This window comes from Lepisma saccharinum, chromosome 1 (assembly GCF_977018435.1).
Source record: "Lepisma saccharinum chromosome 1, izLepSacc3.1, whole genome shotgun sequence".
Taxonomy (NCBI): Eukaryota; Metazoa; Arthropoda; class Insecta; order Zygentoma; family Lepismatidae; genus Lepisma; species Lepisma saccharinum.
Window position 1 is genome coordinate 168,840,241 of NC_139229.1, and position 15,582 is coordinate 168,855,822.

Below are 15,582 nucleotides of genomic sequence, written 5' to 3' on the forward strand. Positions count from 1 at the left end.
ACAGGGAAAATTAAGCCTCAATTACAAAAATAAGCAGCCTTGTTCACAGCGAAAAATAATAAAGCTGTATGCACATTATCATGAATCCACAAAATTGGTATGAATAATGACAAAATTCCAAATAATATACAATATTCATGCAAATAAACTTGAAATCAATGCACATTAACAATGCCCTTTAAACCTTATTTATTCCTAACTTCATTTCACAGATATTGGTATTTCTCATCAATGCCTCAATCTTCAACATGCTATTAAGTTTTCAAATTGGGTTAATAAACTTACAGGATTACCCCATACAACTAGATAACTTTAAAAACTACATACATAGCTTTCATATTATAAGTACAACAGTGTTACACATGTAAAACTAGAAGGGGGCAACAACATGCAATTACACAGCTTGCTTCAATAGAACATATTAGCAAAATACAAAGTTAAGACTTATTTAGTGTATTTTTAGAATTTAGAATTTCTTTATTCATGGGCGAAGTTCAGCCTGTGGCTGCTCTACCACTTAACCCGCAAAATCTACTACAATAAAACAAACAAAATACAATTACCACTATAACATACGAATTCCATTACATTTTCACTTTTCAGTAATTAACACACTAAAAAGATAAAAAACAATTTTTCTCATTCACACACATCAAAATGTTCATCTTGGGTTCGAATCTGATCATTTTTTGTTTTGATTTCAACGTAAGCATGCTGAATCTAATCATGTGTACTGAGGATTTGTCCTTGCTCATGTAGAAGTACTTTTGTTACTGCCCTTTTAAAGCTGTTATATGTCGCACACGAGGTAACATCTGGTGGCAGCGCATTCCAACAATATGCAGAAGCAGCTTTGAAGGATGACAGGAATATGGATTTTGAGAATCTGTCCAGATTAAGTTTCTTAGAGTGTCGAGTCGTGTAGTTGTGTATGTCGTGTCTAAATTGGAGTCTGTCGTATAAGTATGTGGGTGTTTTTGTTTGCAGAATTTTGAATATTGTGCAGGCCAGATGTAGTTTTCTGCGTCGTGTCATATTCAGCCAATTAACGTCATTTAAATAAGGCAGTATGTGATCCCTTCGTTTCAAGCTAAATGCAAAACGTATACAAGAATTCTGTACTTTTTGTGCAATTTTAGCATTCTTTTTTGTTAAATTAACACCGTAAACAACGTCACAGTAATCGAAAATTGGAAGAACTAGAGCTTGCATAAGGCGCAATTTAACATCAGTCGAAAGTAAGTGCGATGATTTATATAGTGATCTAAGTATACCATAAGCTTTTGAACTCTGAGACGTTACGTGGTTTTGCCAGTCAAGTTTCTCATTAAATATCACACCTAAGTTCTTAACAGTTGTGCAGTGTGGGACCCTCTCATCATTAATATTAATTGATAACCCATTTATTTGAATTTTATTTAAGGCAGCGCTAGAACCAATTAATGTAAAGCAGCATTTAGAGGGGTTCATTACAAGACCATTACGTTTACACCATTTGTAAATAGCATGAAGGTCACGGTTCAGGAGACCAATTGCTGGTTTTGCATTTTTGGGGTCTACTGGCATCATCAGCTGCGTGTCATCTGCATAACAATGAGGTACATTGTGTCGTACATTTAGGGGTAGGTCGGCGGTGAAGAGGGAATATAGAAAAGGGCCTAGAATACTTCCTTGCGCAACCCCTGAGGGTATCGTAATGGGAGTCGATGTAGCTCCTGAGGGAAGCGTCACCGATTGCACTCGCCCAGTAAGGTAAGACTGGAACCATTTTATTGCTCCCGGCGATAAACCGTAGTAACTCATTTTTGAAAGGAGTAGCTGATGAGATACAAGATTAAACGCCTTGGACAAGTCAAGCAACACCAAGACTGCAGCCTTACTTTCGTTTAGTGTTTGTAAAATGTCGTCTGTTACTTTCATGAGCGCCGTTGCGGTGCTGTGGGAAGGTCGGAAACCAGACTGTACTGCAGGCAATATTTGATTTTTGGTAACAAAACTTTCTATCTGCTTGTACACTGCTTTCTCGATAACTTTTGATAAGACAGGTAATATACTAATTGGTCGTAAGTCGTTCATGTCGGTCACGTGTCGTTTCTTCGGTAAGGGCAGGATTCTAGCCTCCTTCCATGCAAGGGGAAAGGTGTTCTTATCTAACGAGAAATTTATCAAGTGAGTCAGAGGTGAAAGAATGTGTGGAAGAATTATCATTTTTAGGTTTATGCCGTCTGTGCCACAGGAATTGGAATGGATTTTGGACACGAGTTGTGCAATTTCTACTTCTTTGACGGGTCAAAAGAAGAAGGTGTCACCGTTTTCAGTAAATGTAGTTGTAAGGAAAAGTTCGCACTCTTCGAGGATGAGATCGGTTTCTTGGTTAGAGGGACTGGCGCTGTCAATAAAGTGGGTGTTTAACAGATGCGGATCATTTAAAAAGTGTGGGACACTCGGCTCCACCTTTCCGTAAATGCCACATTTCTTTATCTCTTTCCACATTAATTTCGAATCATGAACGTTTCTATTGATGTGGAACGAGAGGTAGGCTTTCTTCTCCTGTCTTATAACCGACGTGGTGAAATTCCGCAGTTCTTTATAATAATCCCAATGTGACGGATTGTTCGTCAGTTTATATTTTCTGAGAGCATTATCTCTAAGTTTCATTAATAGTTTGGTATTGTCGGTTACCCACGGTACTTTTTTCTTGGCTATTCGTGCAGTACGTGTAGGGGCATGCTTATCGAAAATAGTCTTAATACCATTATTAAGAAAGTTTACTTTTTTGTCAATGCCACATGCCACATGAACTTTGGGCTTGATGGTGATATGATTTGTAACTGTGTTATGAATCACAAAGAAAATTTTTATCTCAGCTCAAGTGTTTGCAAACGGCAAAACGCAGATAAGGCCGACACAACTTCAATCTCTCTCACCTCTGTGAGCAAATGTTTTTATAAACAAGGAAAATGTAACTAACCCGTGAATAAAACTGTATAATTTATACCTTCCCTTACCGTGTGAAATAAAATTCTATTCTGCACATTACTTAAATATTTATTTGTAACCTAAAAAACAACCACGATCATTTCTGACAGCGTAAACAAAAAGGCAGCCATCTTCTCCAAGCATAGTTGCCAACTGTCAAAACGATAGAAAACTAAAAATAACGAAAATCGAGTAAAACGAAAATAACGTAAAAACGATAACAACGATTATAACGTAAAACTTAAATTACGAAAATCGAAAAAAGCGATATTTCTTCAGAACGTTGTTTCAATAAAGATTAATTTCATTATGGCGCTTGCCGCTTGCATCAATGCTAAAATCCAGTGTTGCCGTCAAGTAGGCACGTTAGCTCAGTTGGTTAGAGCCATGCTGAATGCTGATAACGCGGAGGTCGTGGGTTCGACCCCCATGCTGGCCAGGATATTTTTTTTCTCACCCTTCGTCTCGACTTTCTCTAAATCGCAATTATATACTTTGCTTATCGCAATATTCTTATAATGGACATGAAAAGAGCTGAATTTTCAGAATTACTATGAATTGAATTGAATTGAATTGAATTGACTTTATTGCTGGGCGAGGTTCAGCTGTTGCTGGTCTACCACCTGTACATCCAGAATCCATTTACAAATTCGTCAGGTACAAAAATGAATAAACAGACTAACTTAGCTCAACAATATTATATTTAGAATCATCAAGAAAGTAGACATCAAAACAACAACAAAAAATGCTCCGGATATACCATGCATTGGAAATGTGTTTTTGGAATATCTTATACATCCATATCTTTCACTTCCATAGTTCATAATTATTTTCAAATAGCTTCTTCCAACTCAAATGTTCTGTTTACTCTACCAAATCATTTGAAGATATATTACATGAGTTTCAAAATGATATAATGTACTGAAACATGGTGCAATGGTCCTTCATTCAACGTAACACAACATACAAGAAAACCAAAACAATTGTAGGGTTTGCCACCCCTATCTTTCAAGACAAATCCCAATCAGGAATTTATGCACACACAAACCCGGTTACAAAAAATATTAATTATGTAAGTGCAGAAGACTTTTTCAAGGATCACACAAATCCCACACAAGGAGTTTCATAATTTTGTACATATAGTATTGTATTCCAGAACCCATAGAGATATTTCATTTATACCTAATGTACACATACTCATTATTTGCAAACCATTAATCAAACTGCTTGGCGATTTGCAACGCTTGTTGAATGCTTTCGTTTCAAACAATATTAAAGTCTCCAACAGGAGCTGTGTTGTCCCACTTAACAATAAAACTAGCAAAAGTAGTCTTTGTCTTCAATATCGATTCCAAATGGTGGAGAAGCAGGTGTACGGATTCTTAAGCCTAGTGTCTTCCGCTCAGTTGACCTAATAATTGGATAGGTTGTATAGGTATGCAAACGGGTGTTAAATATTGTAGCGACTTCTTCTGTGGATGCATCCCAGTTTGGTTGGACCCCTTCAAATAAAAGTAGCTCTGTATGCCATCCCATTTCTAAGGATGTATCTGGAAGAACTTGATCAAGTCGTTTTTGACAATCATCACTCAAACATTTGCTTGGGCTTGAAAAGTTAAAATCATTGAACATAAGACGTCCTAAAAAATGGGTACATTCATGCGCGGAAAGTGTTATCATGTCAGCCTTATTAATAGCAGTTCCTTCATATCCCGCCAAATTGTTGATGCAAAGCAGGATCCCATCTACTAAGCAGGCTCCACGCAAGTTCCTCAAGGGAGCAAAATTCTTAACACCGTATATCTTCAGATTAGCAATTTCTTTGCCAAAATCTGGAATGGGTGTGCTGCCCAGCTTTTTCATGGCTTCCTCAAATGCACTTATCATTGCTTTGCTACAGAGAGCATTCTGAATGTCCTTCTTTGTATATTCGGGCAATAACCACACTACTCCATCAACTCCGCAATCCATATTTGCATGAGTCACAAATGACTCTATACACTCATCAAAAAAGTTGGCCTTTGTTAATCTTTCAGCTTCTGGTAACTTATCCATGTCACCGCGAATAAGATATTTACGATATTGGAGTTCTACATCCATCTTAGTGTAGTGTATCATCACTTGAAGTGTGATTTGTTTGGTGATGTCATTGAAGTCCCCTCTCAAAAATTCAATCAACTTTTGTGTAGTGCTAGGCTCTAGCTCCAGGCGTTGCTCTAAAATATTGTGAATGACACAGTCACGGAAAAGAACCACATTAAAGTCCTTCATGGGGGCCACAGCCTCTTGTGGAGTACTCGGTGGTCTAGACTGTAGAAACTCTAGAATCCTGAAGTTGTCTTTCTTGTAGTTGGCAACTACGTCATCAAAAAAACCCATCTTGCCTAGGTTGGACCTGAGAAAGAAAAAATTATAAACTACTTCAGGAAAAACAGGCAGTATAATATGGAGATATCAATTTCACTGGTAGAAGGGGATTTATCTCTAAAACTAAAGTCTTACGATCTAAAATATGATACCTAAAAGTTATTGCAATGACAAAAACCATAGCACCATGTCTAAAATTTAGAATCTTAAATTTTAACAAAATGTCACTACACCACATCTAAATCACAGCCTTTCCCTTTTTCTGGCTAGTATAAGAAATTCAAAAATTACACAAATGAGAAATTGTAATTATGAAACTGAATATTTAAACTAATTAAAGATTATTCAAGTCTTTTAGTGATAGACATTTTTTCAATGGTTCTTGAAATCTAACTTCCTTGCATTTTACATTATTTAACCCAGCTTCATTATTTGTATTAGATTTAGGTTTTACTATAATTTGTGATTTAACCTTTAAATTTAACATAAAACGCCCATAATTATCTCGGGGTGGTAAATTAACAACTCCTTTTTGATTATAGGATATATTATTGGCTTTTAAATATTTTACTACAGTTTTAGAATTAACTTTATACTTGTTGCAAAAAGAATTAATTGAATTATTTAAGAAATTATAAGATTTTAAAAGTTTAACAAATTCATCTTGAGTAATCGGTCTTGACATCTTTTATTTATGTATATTATTTTTTATATTTGTTAAAGTATGGTATTATTGTAAAGTAGTGTAATTCAGTATCGTATTGTAGTATTATAGTATAGTAATACTGTAAGGTATGGTATTGCAAAATAGTAAGGTAATACAGTAATATAGTAAGGTAAAGAAATCCCGTAATATAGTAAGGTAAAGAAATGTGGTAAGGTAAATATTCTAAAATAAAATCTATATATAAATGGAAAAACAAATCAAATTATTTACCCCCAGTGAGAGTGAATTAATAGGTTTAGATAATTTAATAACCAATGTACCTGAATTACAAGAATTAATTGAAGAATCGGGTTATAATATTCAAACTATCAATAATGGTGTTAAAAACCTAAAACGTCTTCCAGATTCATATAAAGAAATGATAATAAAATTTTTTAAAGCATTGAGTAACACACATATTACTAAAGAAATATATAGATACTCCAATTTTAGAAATCAAGAAATAATTGATAAATTATTAGCCCGAGAACAGGAATATAAAAAAATTATAACAAAACAAGCATCTAAACACAATGACGAAAGTGGTATAGACGAAATGAACAAAATGTTTAGTATGATGATAATAGAAACAAAAGACAATAAGAAGATAAGTAGATATATGAATAAAACTTTAAAAGATATAAAGTTTCAAGATGATTTTAAACCTATATTTGAGAAGAAAGGTATTAATGAATATTCTAAAAAAGAATTATTAGAAATGAAAACTAGTAAAAAAAGGTCCAACATTTAAAGATATTGAAAAAATCCAAATAGTTAATATTCCTGAAGGGAAAAATATAATTAACGGTAAAGTTAAAAGATTTTTATAAAAAAATCTTATCAATGGGAAAATAAAATAAGAGATAATTTCTAAGATTTACATATATTACTTATTATCTAAGTTTATTTTATAGCATACATAAATAATTGTACAACAAAATGTCAAGGTATTTAATACAATTTTATTTGTAAACCTAATTTGCAATAAATTTCTAAATTGAAAAAATATTGGGTATAAATAAATGAATCAAGTTGACACAACACAGATCGCTGAATTTCAAAGAAGAGTGAAAGGTTTATACAGATCAGAAGATTCTGCAACCAATGAGTTTGAAAGAATTATGATTAGAAATATGAACGCACAATTTAAAGAACACGAGAATAAAATAATAACTTTAGCTAGATTAGGCGCGGTCAAGCTGCGGCTGCCCGCTTAGCACCTTCGGTGCGTTTTATTGAAAATATCTTTTCCGAAATAAATGGACAACCTTGATCCTTCAAGTAGTCTCGCTGCGCTTCGTTGTTCTGTTTGTTTACTATTTAAACATCCAGATGAATATTACAACGGTAAATATGTTGATAGAAGATGTAAACAATGCAAAATACTTTCAAATTATGAACGTTTGTTATGTGAATGTGGAAGATATTATACCAAAACACACTATCAAAGACACTTAAAAACTAAATTGCATAATAAGGGGGTAGGTGTTTATTGAATATTTTTTTTTATAATAAATTGGTTGTCTTAAAATGGAAGAACGTTTAAATAAACTTAAACTACCAGAATTATATAACATTGCAAAACTTTTAAAAATACAATATATTACAAGATATAAAAAAGCTGATCTGATTATACAGATAATCAGGCAATATGAAAGAAGGAAAAGAGAAAAAGAAAACAAAAAAATTAATGATTTATTTCCATTTGATCAAGACATAATAGCACCTCCAAAGAAAAAAGAATAAAACAAATAAAATGTGATGTTTGTGGTAAGTATATTAAAGAAACTAGGCTACAGCTTCATAAAGCTAAACATAATCCTGAACCTGATTTTATTTTAGTTGAAGTTGCTTTTAAAGGTAGGTTATTAACTTATCAACATAACAATAAAGAAGGAGATTCTGATTTGTTTTACTATATGGACTCAATTAAGAATAAAGCGAATAATCTTATTAAAAATGCTTTAGAAATTCATAAAAATATTAAAATTAATTTAGAGTTAGAATGTGATTTTAAAAATTTAGAACATGAAATGGTTCATAAGTTTCAACTACCTAATGTAATAATCAGATCGTTGGAAGAACTTAATAATTTCTGGGATACACAAAGAGATTTATTTATAGCCAGATGTGATGAATTAGAAGCGAAAGGCGCAGGCTGGGCTATAAGCAGAATAAACAATTTAAGAATTAATATTAATAAATATAAACCATTAAGTGGAAGTTCATATATAAAATTACCTGAATTGATAGAAGCTAAGCAAGCTTGTATTAATGTTAAAAATGTTGATAATGAGTGCTTTAAATATAGTGTGTTATCTTGTTTATAGGAACCAGTAAAAAATAAAGAAAGGCCATCTAAATATAAAAACATTAATCATAACTTAGATTTTGATTGTGTAAAATATCCGGTTACTATTGATCAGATACCTAAATTTGAAGCAAAGAATAAAATTAATGTAACTGTATTTGGGTATGAAAATGGTAGCATATACCCATTATATCATAATAAAAAACAAGAGTTTGAAAATAATATTGACCTGCTTTATTTTGGTAACAGCACCAAAAACCATTACTGTTGGATAAAAATTTAAGTTGTTTATTAAATAACCAATTAAAAATTAATAATAATAAAAAATATTTCTGCAGAAGATGTTTAAATTATAGTGCTAGAACTGAAGAAGCTGTTAAGAAACATCAAGTAATATGTAATAACAATGAAACCTGCTTGCCTGTTATGCCAAAATCTAAAATTATAGAAAATGGAACAGAAAATAAACCTACAATATCATTTAAAAATTTTCAAAGAATGCTTAGACACCCATATGTAATTTACTGTGATTTTGAATCAATCTTAAAGCCAATTCAGACATGTGAACCAAACCCTAGTGAATCATATACCAATAAGATACAACTTCATATTCCTTGTAGTTATGGATATGTAAAAAGCGTTTACGGAAACATAGAAAATCCTTTACACATACATAAGTGTGAAACTGCTGATAAATGCTTTATAAATAAGATAACTGAAAATGCAATAACAATACAAAAATTATTAAAGAAAAATGAAGATATGAAATTCACAAACAAAATAAAAATTAAACATTTAACAGCTACAGTATGTTATTTGTGTAATAATGAATTTACCAAAGATAATCCAAAAGTAAGAGATCATGATCATTATACTGGAAAATACAGAGGGGCTGCTTGTAATAATTGTAATTTAAAATACAAACAACCACTTTTTATTCCAATTTTATTTCATAACTTGTCCTCATATGATTGCCATCTGTTTATAAAAAATCTGGGAGAGGAGGCCCCCGGAGGGCTAAGTCCAAAGGACGCTGGGTGGTCGTCTAAATCAAAACTAAAACTAATTCCAAATAATGAAGAAAAATATATCTCGTTTAGTAAAGTATTGAGGACAAATGAAGGTTTAATTGAACTAAGATTTATTGATTCTTTTAGATTTTTAGCCAGCAGTTTAGATAATCTCTCATCGAATTTAGTACCGGAACAGCTAAGAGAAATAATAAAATACTTTTCAAATGAAGAATTAAATATAATATTTAGGAAGCAAGATAATCGAACTATAAGAAAAGGAATTTATGCTTACGAATATATGGACAGCTTCGCTAAGTTTAATGATACAAAATTACCAGCAATTGAAAAATTTTATTCTAATTTAACCAAAGAAAATATTTCTTGGAGTGACTATGACCATGCTCAAAAAGTATGGAATAAATTAAAAATTAAATATTTAGGCGAATGGCATGATTTATATTTAAAATTAGACGTTTTATTATTAGCAGATGTATTTGAAAATTTTAGAGACTTAGGATTAAATAGTTCATATGGGTTAGATCCTGTTTGGTACTATACAACACCAGCTTTAGCTTGGGATTGTATGCTTAAATATACCAAGGTTCAATTAAAACAATTAACTGATTATGAAATGTATCTGTTTTTCGAAAAAGGAATAAGAGGTGGAATAAGTCAGTGCTCCAACAGATATTCTAAAGCAGACACGAACACACAAATTCACTATAATGATATGAATAATTTATATGGTCACTCATTATCACAGAAATTACCACAAAAGAATTTTAAATGGATGACTGAAGAAGAATTAAATAATTTAGAAAAGTCACTAACAAGCAGCACACGAAGTGCTAGCCCTACTGGGCGCTCTGCTGCGCATATTTTAAATTCTGATGATAAAACTGGTTATCTATTAGAAGTAGATTTATCTTTACCAAAAGATCTTCAAAATAAGTTCAATGACCTTCCACTTGCACCCGAGAATGCAATACCCCCAGGTGGTAAAGTACCAAAGTTGCTATGTCACTTCTATGATAAAAAGAATTATGTTGTTCACTATAAAATATTAAAACTATATACAGAATTGGGAATGAAAATAACAAAAATTCACAGAGGAATTAAATTTACTCAATCTGATTTTATTGCCCCATATATTAAATTTAATACTGAACAGCGACAGAAAGCAAAAAATGACTTTGAAAAAGATTTTTGGAAATTAATGTCTAATAGTGTATTTGGTAAATCTATGCAGTCAGTTAGAAAACAACAAAATATTAAATTATACTGTGATGACAATAAAGTCCAGAAAGCAATAAATAAACCTAATTTTAAGTCTAGAACCATTTTTAGTAAATACTTGGTTGCAGTTCATAATTATAAAACATCAGTTAAATTTGATAAACCTATTTATATTGGGCAGGCTGTGCTAGATTTATCTAAAGCTCTAATGTATGATTTTTACTATAATATATTAAAGAATGAATTTGATACTGATATAAAATTATTATACGTAGACACCGACGCATACATATTTGAACTCAAAAATCACGATTATTATACTTTTATGAAAAATAATTCTGATTTATTTGATACGAGTGATTATCCTAAGGATAGCGAATTATATAGTGAAAAAAATAAAAAAGTAATTGGAAAAATGAAAGACGAATTAAATGGCAAACCAATGTTAGAATTTATTGGGTTAAGGAGTAAAATGTATGCATATAGAACTGACGATAAGGTAGACAAACGATTGAAAGGAATTAAAAAAAGCTGTATTAAAGAAAGAAATCCAATTTGAGGACTATAAAAATTGCTTATTCAATCAAAAAGAGTGCTTGCATAAACAGCATGTTATTAGGAGTCATAAACATGAAATTTATACAGAAGAGTTAAATAAGAAGTCACTCAGTTGGAAAGATGATAAAAGATCTCTAATTCCTGGTAGTACAGATACGCTGGCGCATGGACATGTGCTAGTACCACAGTAAGTCAATGACAATGCTAATGGTACATGATTATGAAGCGCTGGTACTTAGAGCGAATCACAATAATTAACATAATAGCTATAATACAGTATAATGTTGGACACGAGCTCACTAAAATGTTTTGTGATTTGAGAAAGGACCTAAATACATGGCTGTTCACTGTTTCAATAACCTTCCAAGTGACATAAAAATAATACAATCAGCTACCTCATATAAAAAGCATGTAAAAAAATACCTATTAGATCATTGTTTTTATTCTGTTAAAGAGTACCTGACAATAAATTGCAAATTGTAACATCCTAAATGAACTCCTAGGACATGTATATGTATGTATTGATTTCTTATCTATTATATGTATGTAAATTACTGTAAACCTTGCAGCTAACAGCAAGAACAAGGAGAATCAATTATAATGTAATCAATGTTTTTTAAATGTTATGTATAATATCTTCACACTTGTACCTATTTGAAAATAATTATTAACTGTAATGTGCTGACATGTTCCATACCATGTGTGGAAAACAACCACTGTACAATGGTCAAATGAATGAAATAAATCATATCATATCATATGATATGATGTACTGTATGGTACCTATATTGTTGACAGTAATTTGTTCATTTTGTGTTGATTGCTTTGTAGGGGGAGAGCCAAACAATGGCTAAGCATCAGTGTCATTTTTCTCTATATTTAAATGCTGGCTAGGCTACTGTTTACTTAAACGCTCTTTTTGCTTGCTCTGTAACCCTCTGTAAGGTACCTTTTAATTTATTTTAATGGACCGGCAACAAAGACCCGAATATGTTGGCTTTGGTATTGGAAGACTACACAAAAGCATAAGTTATAGAAGAAAGGGTGGTTCTCTCTCCTTCTATATAGACCTATTTGGTACTAGTTGACTATCCTTCGGACACATTTATTTATTTGTACAGAAGAGACTACAACCGTAATAAGTTCCTGTAGCATTGTCGAACATCGAGAAGGTGTTTTGTGTGATGTTGCAATGTTTCATAGCTGAAATTCATGTTGTTCGTTGAAAATTAATTCTCCGACGGAGATAGCGTTTGGCGCGTACATCTGCGTATACCATGAAGTTCGTACACCTTCATACACCATCACCTTCATACACCGTCGTGACTATCATGACGTGTCGTGATTGTGTTTTGTTGGTATCCAGTGCTTCGAACTGCCTGCGTTTGCGACGAGAGTTAGAACTGTGGATCGAGGGTTTGGAGAATGACGTGTGGTGGGTGTGTTGTAAAGTTTGTGCCGGGTGTGGACAAACCATTGGCGCTAGCCCCACGAACCATTGGTGCATGGATAGGTTAGTAGGGCCACGCAAAGGTTTCAATAGTGAAAAAGATAGCCCACGAACCATTGGCGCTAGCCCCAAAAACCATTGGCACGTGGATAGGTTAGTAGGGCCACGCAAAGGTTTCAATAGTGAAAAAGATAGCCCCACGAACTATTGGCGCTAGCCCCATGAACCATTGGCGCGTGGATAGGTTAGTAGGGCCACGCAAAGGTTTCAATAGTTAAAAATTGGTTTCGAAAAACATATTCGTAGCCCCCACACACCATTCTCGGATAGTCCAACGAACCATTGGCGCTAGCCCCATGAACCATTGGTGCGTGGATAGGTTAGTTCAGTTAGGTTGGGATACATAGTTAAAATTTGGTGTCAGAACGCGAAAAATAAAGTTAAAAAGAAATAGATCTGATTAAGTTTGTCAACGGGCATTTCTTGGGTTCCGAAGGTTGAAACACTGCATAACAATTGAAAATCGAGAAAAAACAAGGCCGATGCGTCATTCCTACGCGTTATTATTTACGAAGGTGTCCGCGCCATGTTGTGTGTGAGGCAAACGGAAATGTAGGAGGAAGAAGTAGTCGTAAGGTGAAAAATTGCTCTTACTTTCATCAAAACAACGTCAATACACGTTCAGGAATGTTCCGCGAAGCAGATACGTAAGTTCGAATGTCAAAAATTTGGCAAAAGAGAAGCCGGACGCGCAATTATGTAGGAAGGTGTACTCGCGATATTGTGTCTCAGGCAAGGAAAAACACCTACCAGAAAGACGTTCTGGTAATGTGAAAAATTGCAATTAATTTAATCAAAACAACGTTAATACACCTTCAGGAATGTTCCGCGAAGCAGATACGTAAGTATCAATGTCAAAAATTGACGAAACCAAAAAAATAGAGGTGTCCGAAGGATAGTAAATTTTTACCAAGTCAGCATTATTTTCCTATAGCAAAAGACTACATCTGGGTACTGAACGAAAGACGTGTTGAAAAAGCTGGGGTACTCGTAAGCCTACTCTAAACAACGTCAATTTTTACCCTTATAAGTTAGTATGTATTAATTATTAAGTTAATACGCAATACGCTTTATGAGTTTAATAATTTAGACCATTAAATTTTTAAAAAATAGAAGAAATAAAAACAAACTTACTATTTTACAGTACTTTAAGCTCAACAACAGTGAAGCAAAAAGCAAACTAGCTGAACTGGCTGTTTCAGTCTTATGGGAGATTGGTTGACCGTAGTTAGTATTCTGTGTTGCTTGCTTGGTTTCATTAATGGCCTTCACCTGTTTTGGTGACTTTTGGCCAAGTTCAGACTCTCACTTTTCTTATTACGTTTTTTTTTCTTTCTTTTTTTTCGATCTAAATTGTGTGTTGGGTAGTTCTGTTAGTTGATTCTAGACGATCACACAGTTTGGGAATGTTAGTATAGTTAAACATTTACTATTCTTCACTCCTTCGAGGCACACCGAGGAGTCTTCTTACTGGGTATCTTGTGCCCTGGTAGGGATAAAAAAAACAAAAAATGTAGACAAATTATATACACAGGGTTACATTTTATTACCTAGATGTCCATGTTGTTGTTTGTTTTTTTGTTTTTTTTCCTTATTATATAGTGATTTGGGATTTCTTTATAAACTTACTAATGCTGTTTAGTATGTGTGGGTTTTGTGTAAAAATAAGTGTATTTAGTTCCGTGGGTGTTGGAATTTTCAGTTGAGTTAATCTTGCAACGAGTATGTCTTTTTCGTGTTGATCAGGGTTGGCAAAATTTGTGTTTTTTTTAAAAAGAACAAAACAAACTGTTTTTTTTTTTGTTTAAAACATGTTTTTTTTTGTTTTATACATAGTTTTAAACATGAGTTAAAAAAACATGTTTTAAACATGTTTTAAACAAAACAAATTCAACCTTTTCCCAGTAAATTATAGTTAAAGTCGTTAAACAGAAAAAAATACTCATTTTTATGAGTACAGTGGGGACAAGGACAGTTTATTTACCTTTGGAGATAAGGTTTACCCTATGGGTTTACCATACTGCAGGGTAGGGGTGTGCGGGACAGAATTTTTTGGGTCGGGACGGGATATTCTTTAAATCCCGACATTCGGGACGGGAAAAATTCTCAATTTCCCGAAAATGTCGGAAAATTTTCGGGACGGGATGTGTTCGAAATTTCCCAAAGCTCTTGAAATCTCGAATTCTACCCGTGATTTCCATCTTAAGTGCTTGTTTTTGCACTTCTGGTACAAAACCTAACAATTTCCAGACATTTACAATGCAGAGAACCTCTAGAATTGACAACGTTTTAAAATGACCATTCGGAATTTCCAGACTGCTTGGGATCACAAAAAGTCGGGAAGTCATTTCCGGAAGTCGGGATCGGGCCGGAAATTTTCTTTCCCGATCCCGGTCCCGGCTTTTGGGGATCCCAATAGCCCCACTTTTTCCGCCACTACTGAAGTAGGTTAGGATTTATATCCATCTAAATTTCAAGAAACTAAATATTATAGAATTACTATCCTCGTCCTGAAAAAAATCACGGTGAAATATTTCATGCTGCCTGAACAATTTATATAGCAGAAAACAACCTGCAGTGTCATAATAGATTCTCCAGGTCAATTTATCTTTCAAAGTACAAAATTATGTTACCAAAAGTAAGCATCTGCGCTTCATTCAGTTATACAGACCAATGAATCGTATCGCAAATGAAAAAAAAACACGTCATGATCAAAATCACGCATTGTGTATTCAGATATTAGTTTCCATTTCCAGCTTCCACCAGTCTCAAACTTACAGGACGATACGAAACAAGAAACTGAGAGGTTCCGATTTCTACAGTAAAGCACGGGTCTTTCTTGTCGCACAACAATTTTGCTACCTTGTGCATACATAGCTAGCCTGCCTAACCTAACAACATA

The 15,582-nt window shown here is 33.3% G+C and overlaps 1 protein-coding gene across 2 annotated transcripts; it reads right to left on the reverse strand.

Moving 5' to 3' along the window:
• Positions 1 to 240: 240 nt before the first annotated feature.
• On the reverse strand, positions 241 to 14,163 carry LOC146003824 (uncharacterized). Of its 2 annotated transcripts, none has more exons than XM_083142259.1 (2): positions 13,815 to 14,163; positions 241 to 5,374 (listed from the first exon to the last, which is right to left on the reverse strand). In XM_083142259.1, exon 2 carries the CDS (start codon positions 5,356 to 5,358, stop codon positions 4,297 to 4,299), a length of 1,062 nt encoding a protein of 353 aa, XP_082998385.1. In that variant the 5' UTR covers positions 5,359 to 5,374; positions 13,815 to 14,163; the 3' UTR covers positions 241 to 4,296. The 2 variants fall into 2 exon arrangements, with proteins under 2 accessions (XP_082998385.1, XP_082998378.1); XM_083142252.1 differs by lacking the exon at positions 13,815 to 14,163 and adding an exon at positions 12,305 to 12,467.
• Between the last annotated feature and the right edge of the window lie 1,419 nt (positions 14,164 to 15,582).

Bases quoted from the DNA above. Each gene is read 5' to 3' on its own strand.
- LOC146003824 (XM_083142252.1), bottom strand. From the start codon at position 12,384: ATGAATTTCAGCTATGAAACATTGCAACATCACACAAAACACCTTCTC. The intron at 5,375-12,304 runs GTTGTAGTCTCT...TTTCTTTCTCAG, and splicing joins TGCTACAGGAACTTATTACG to GTCCAACCTAGGCAAGATGG.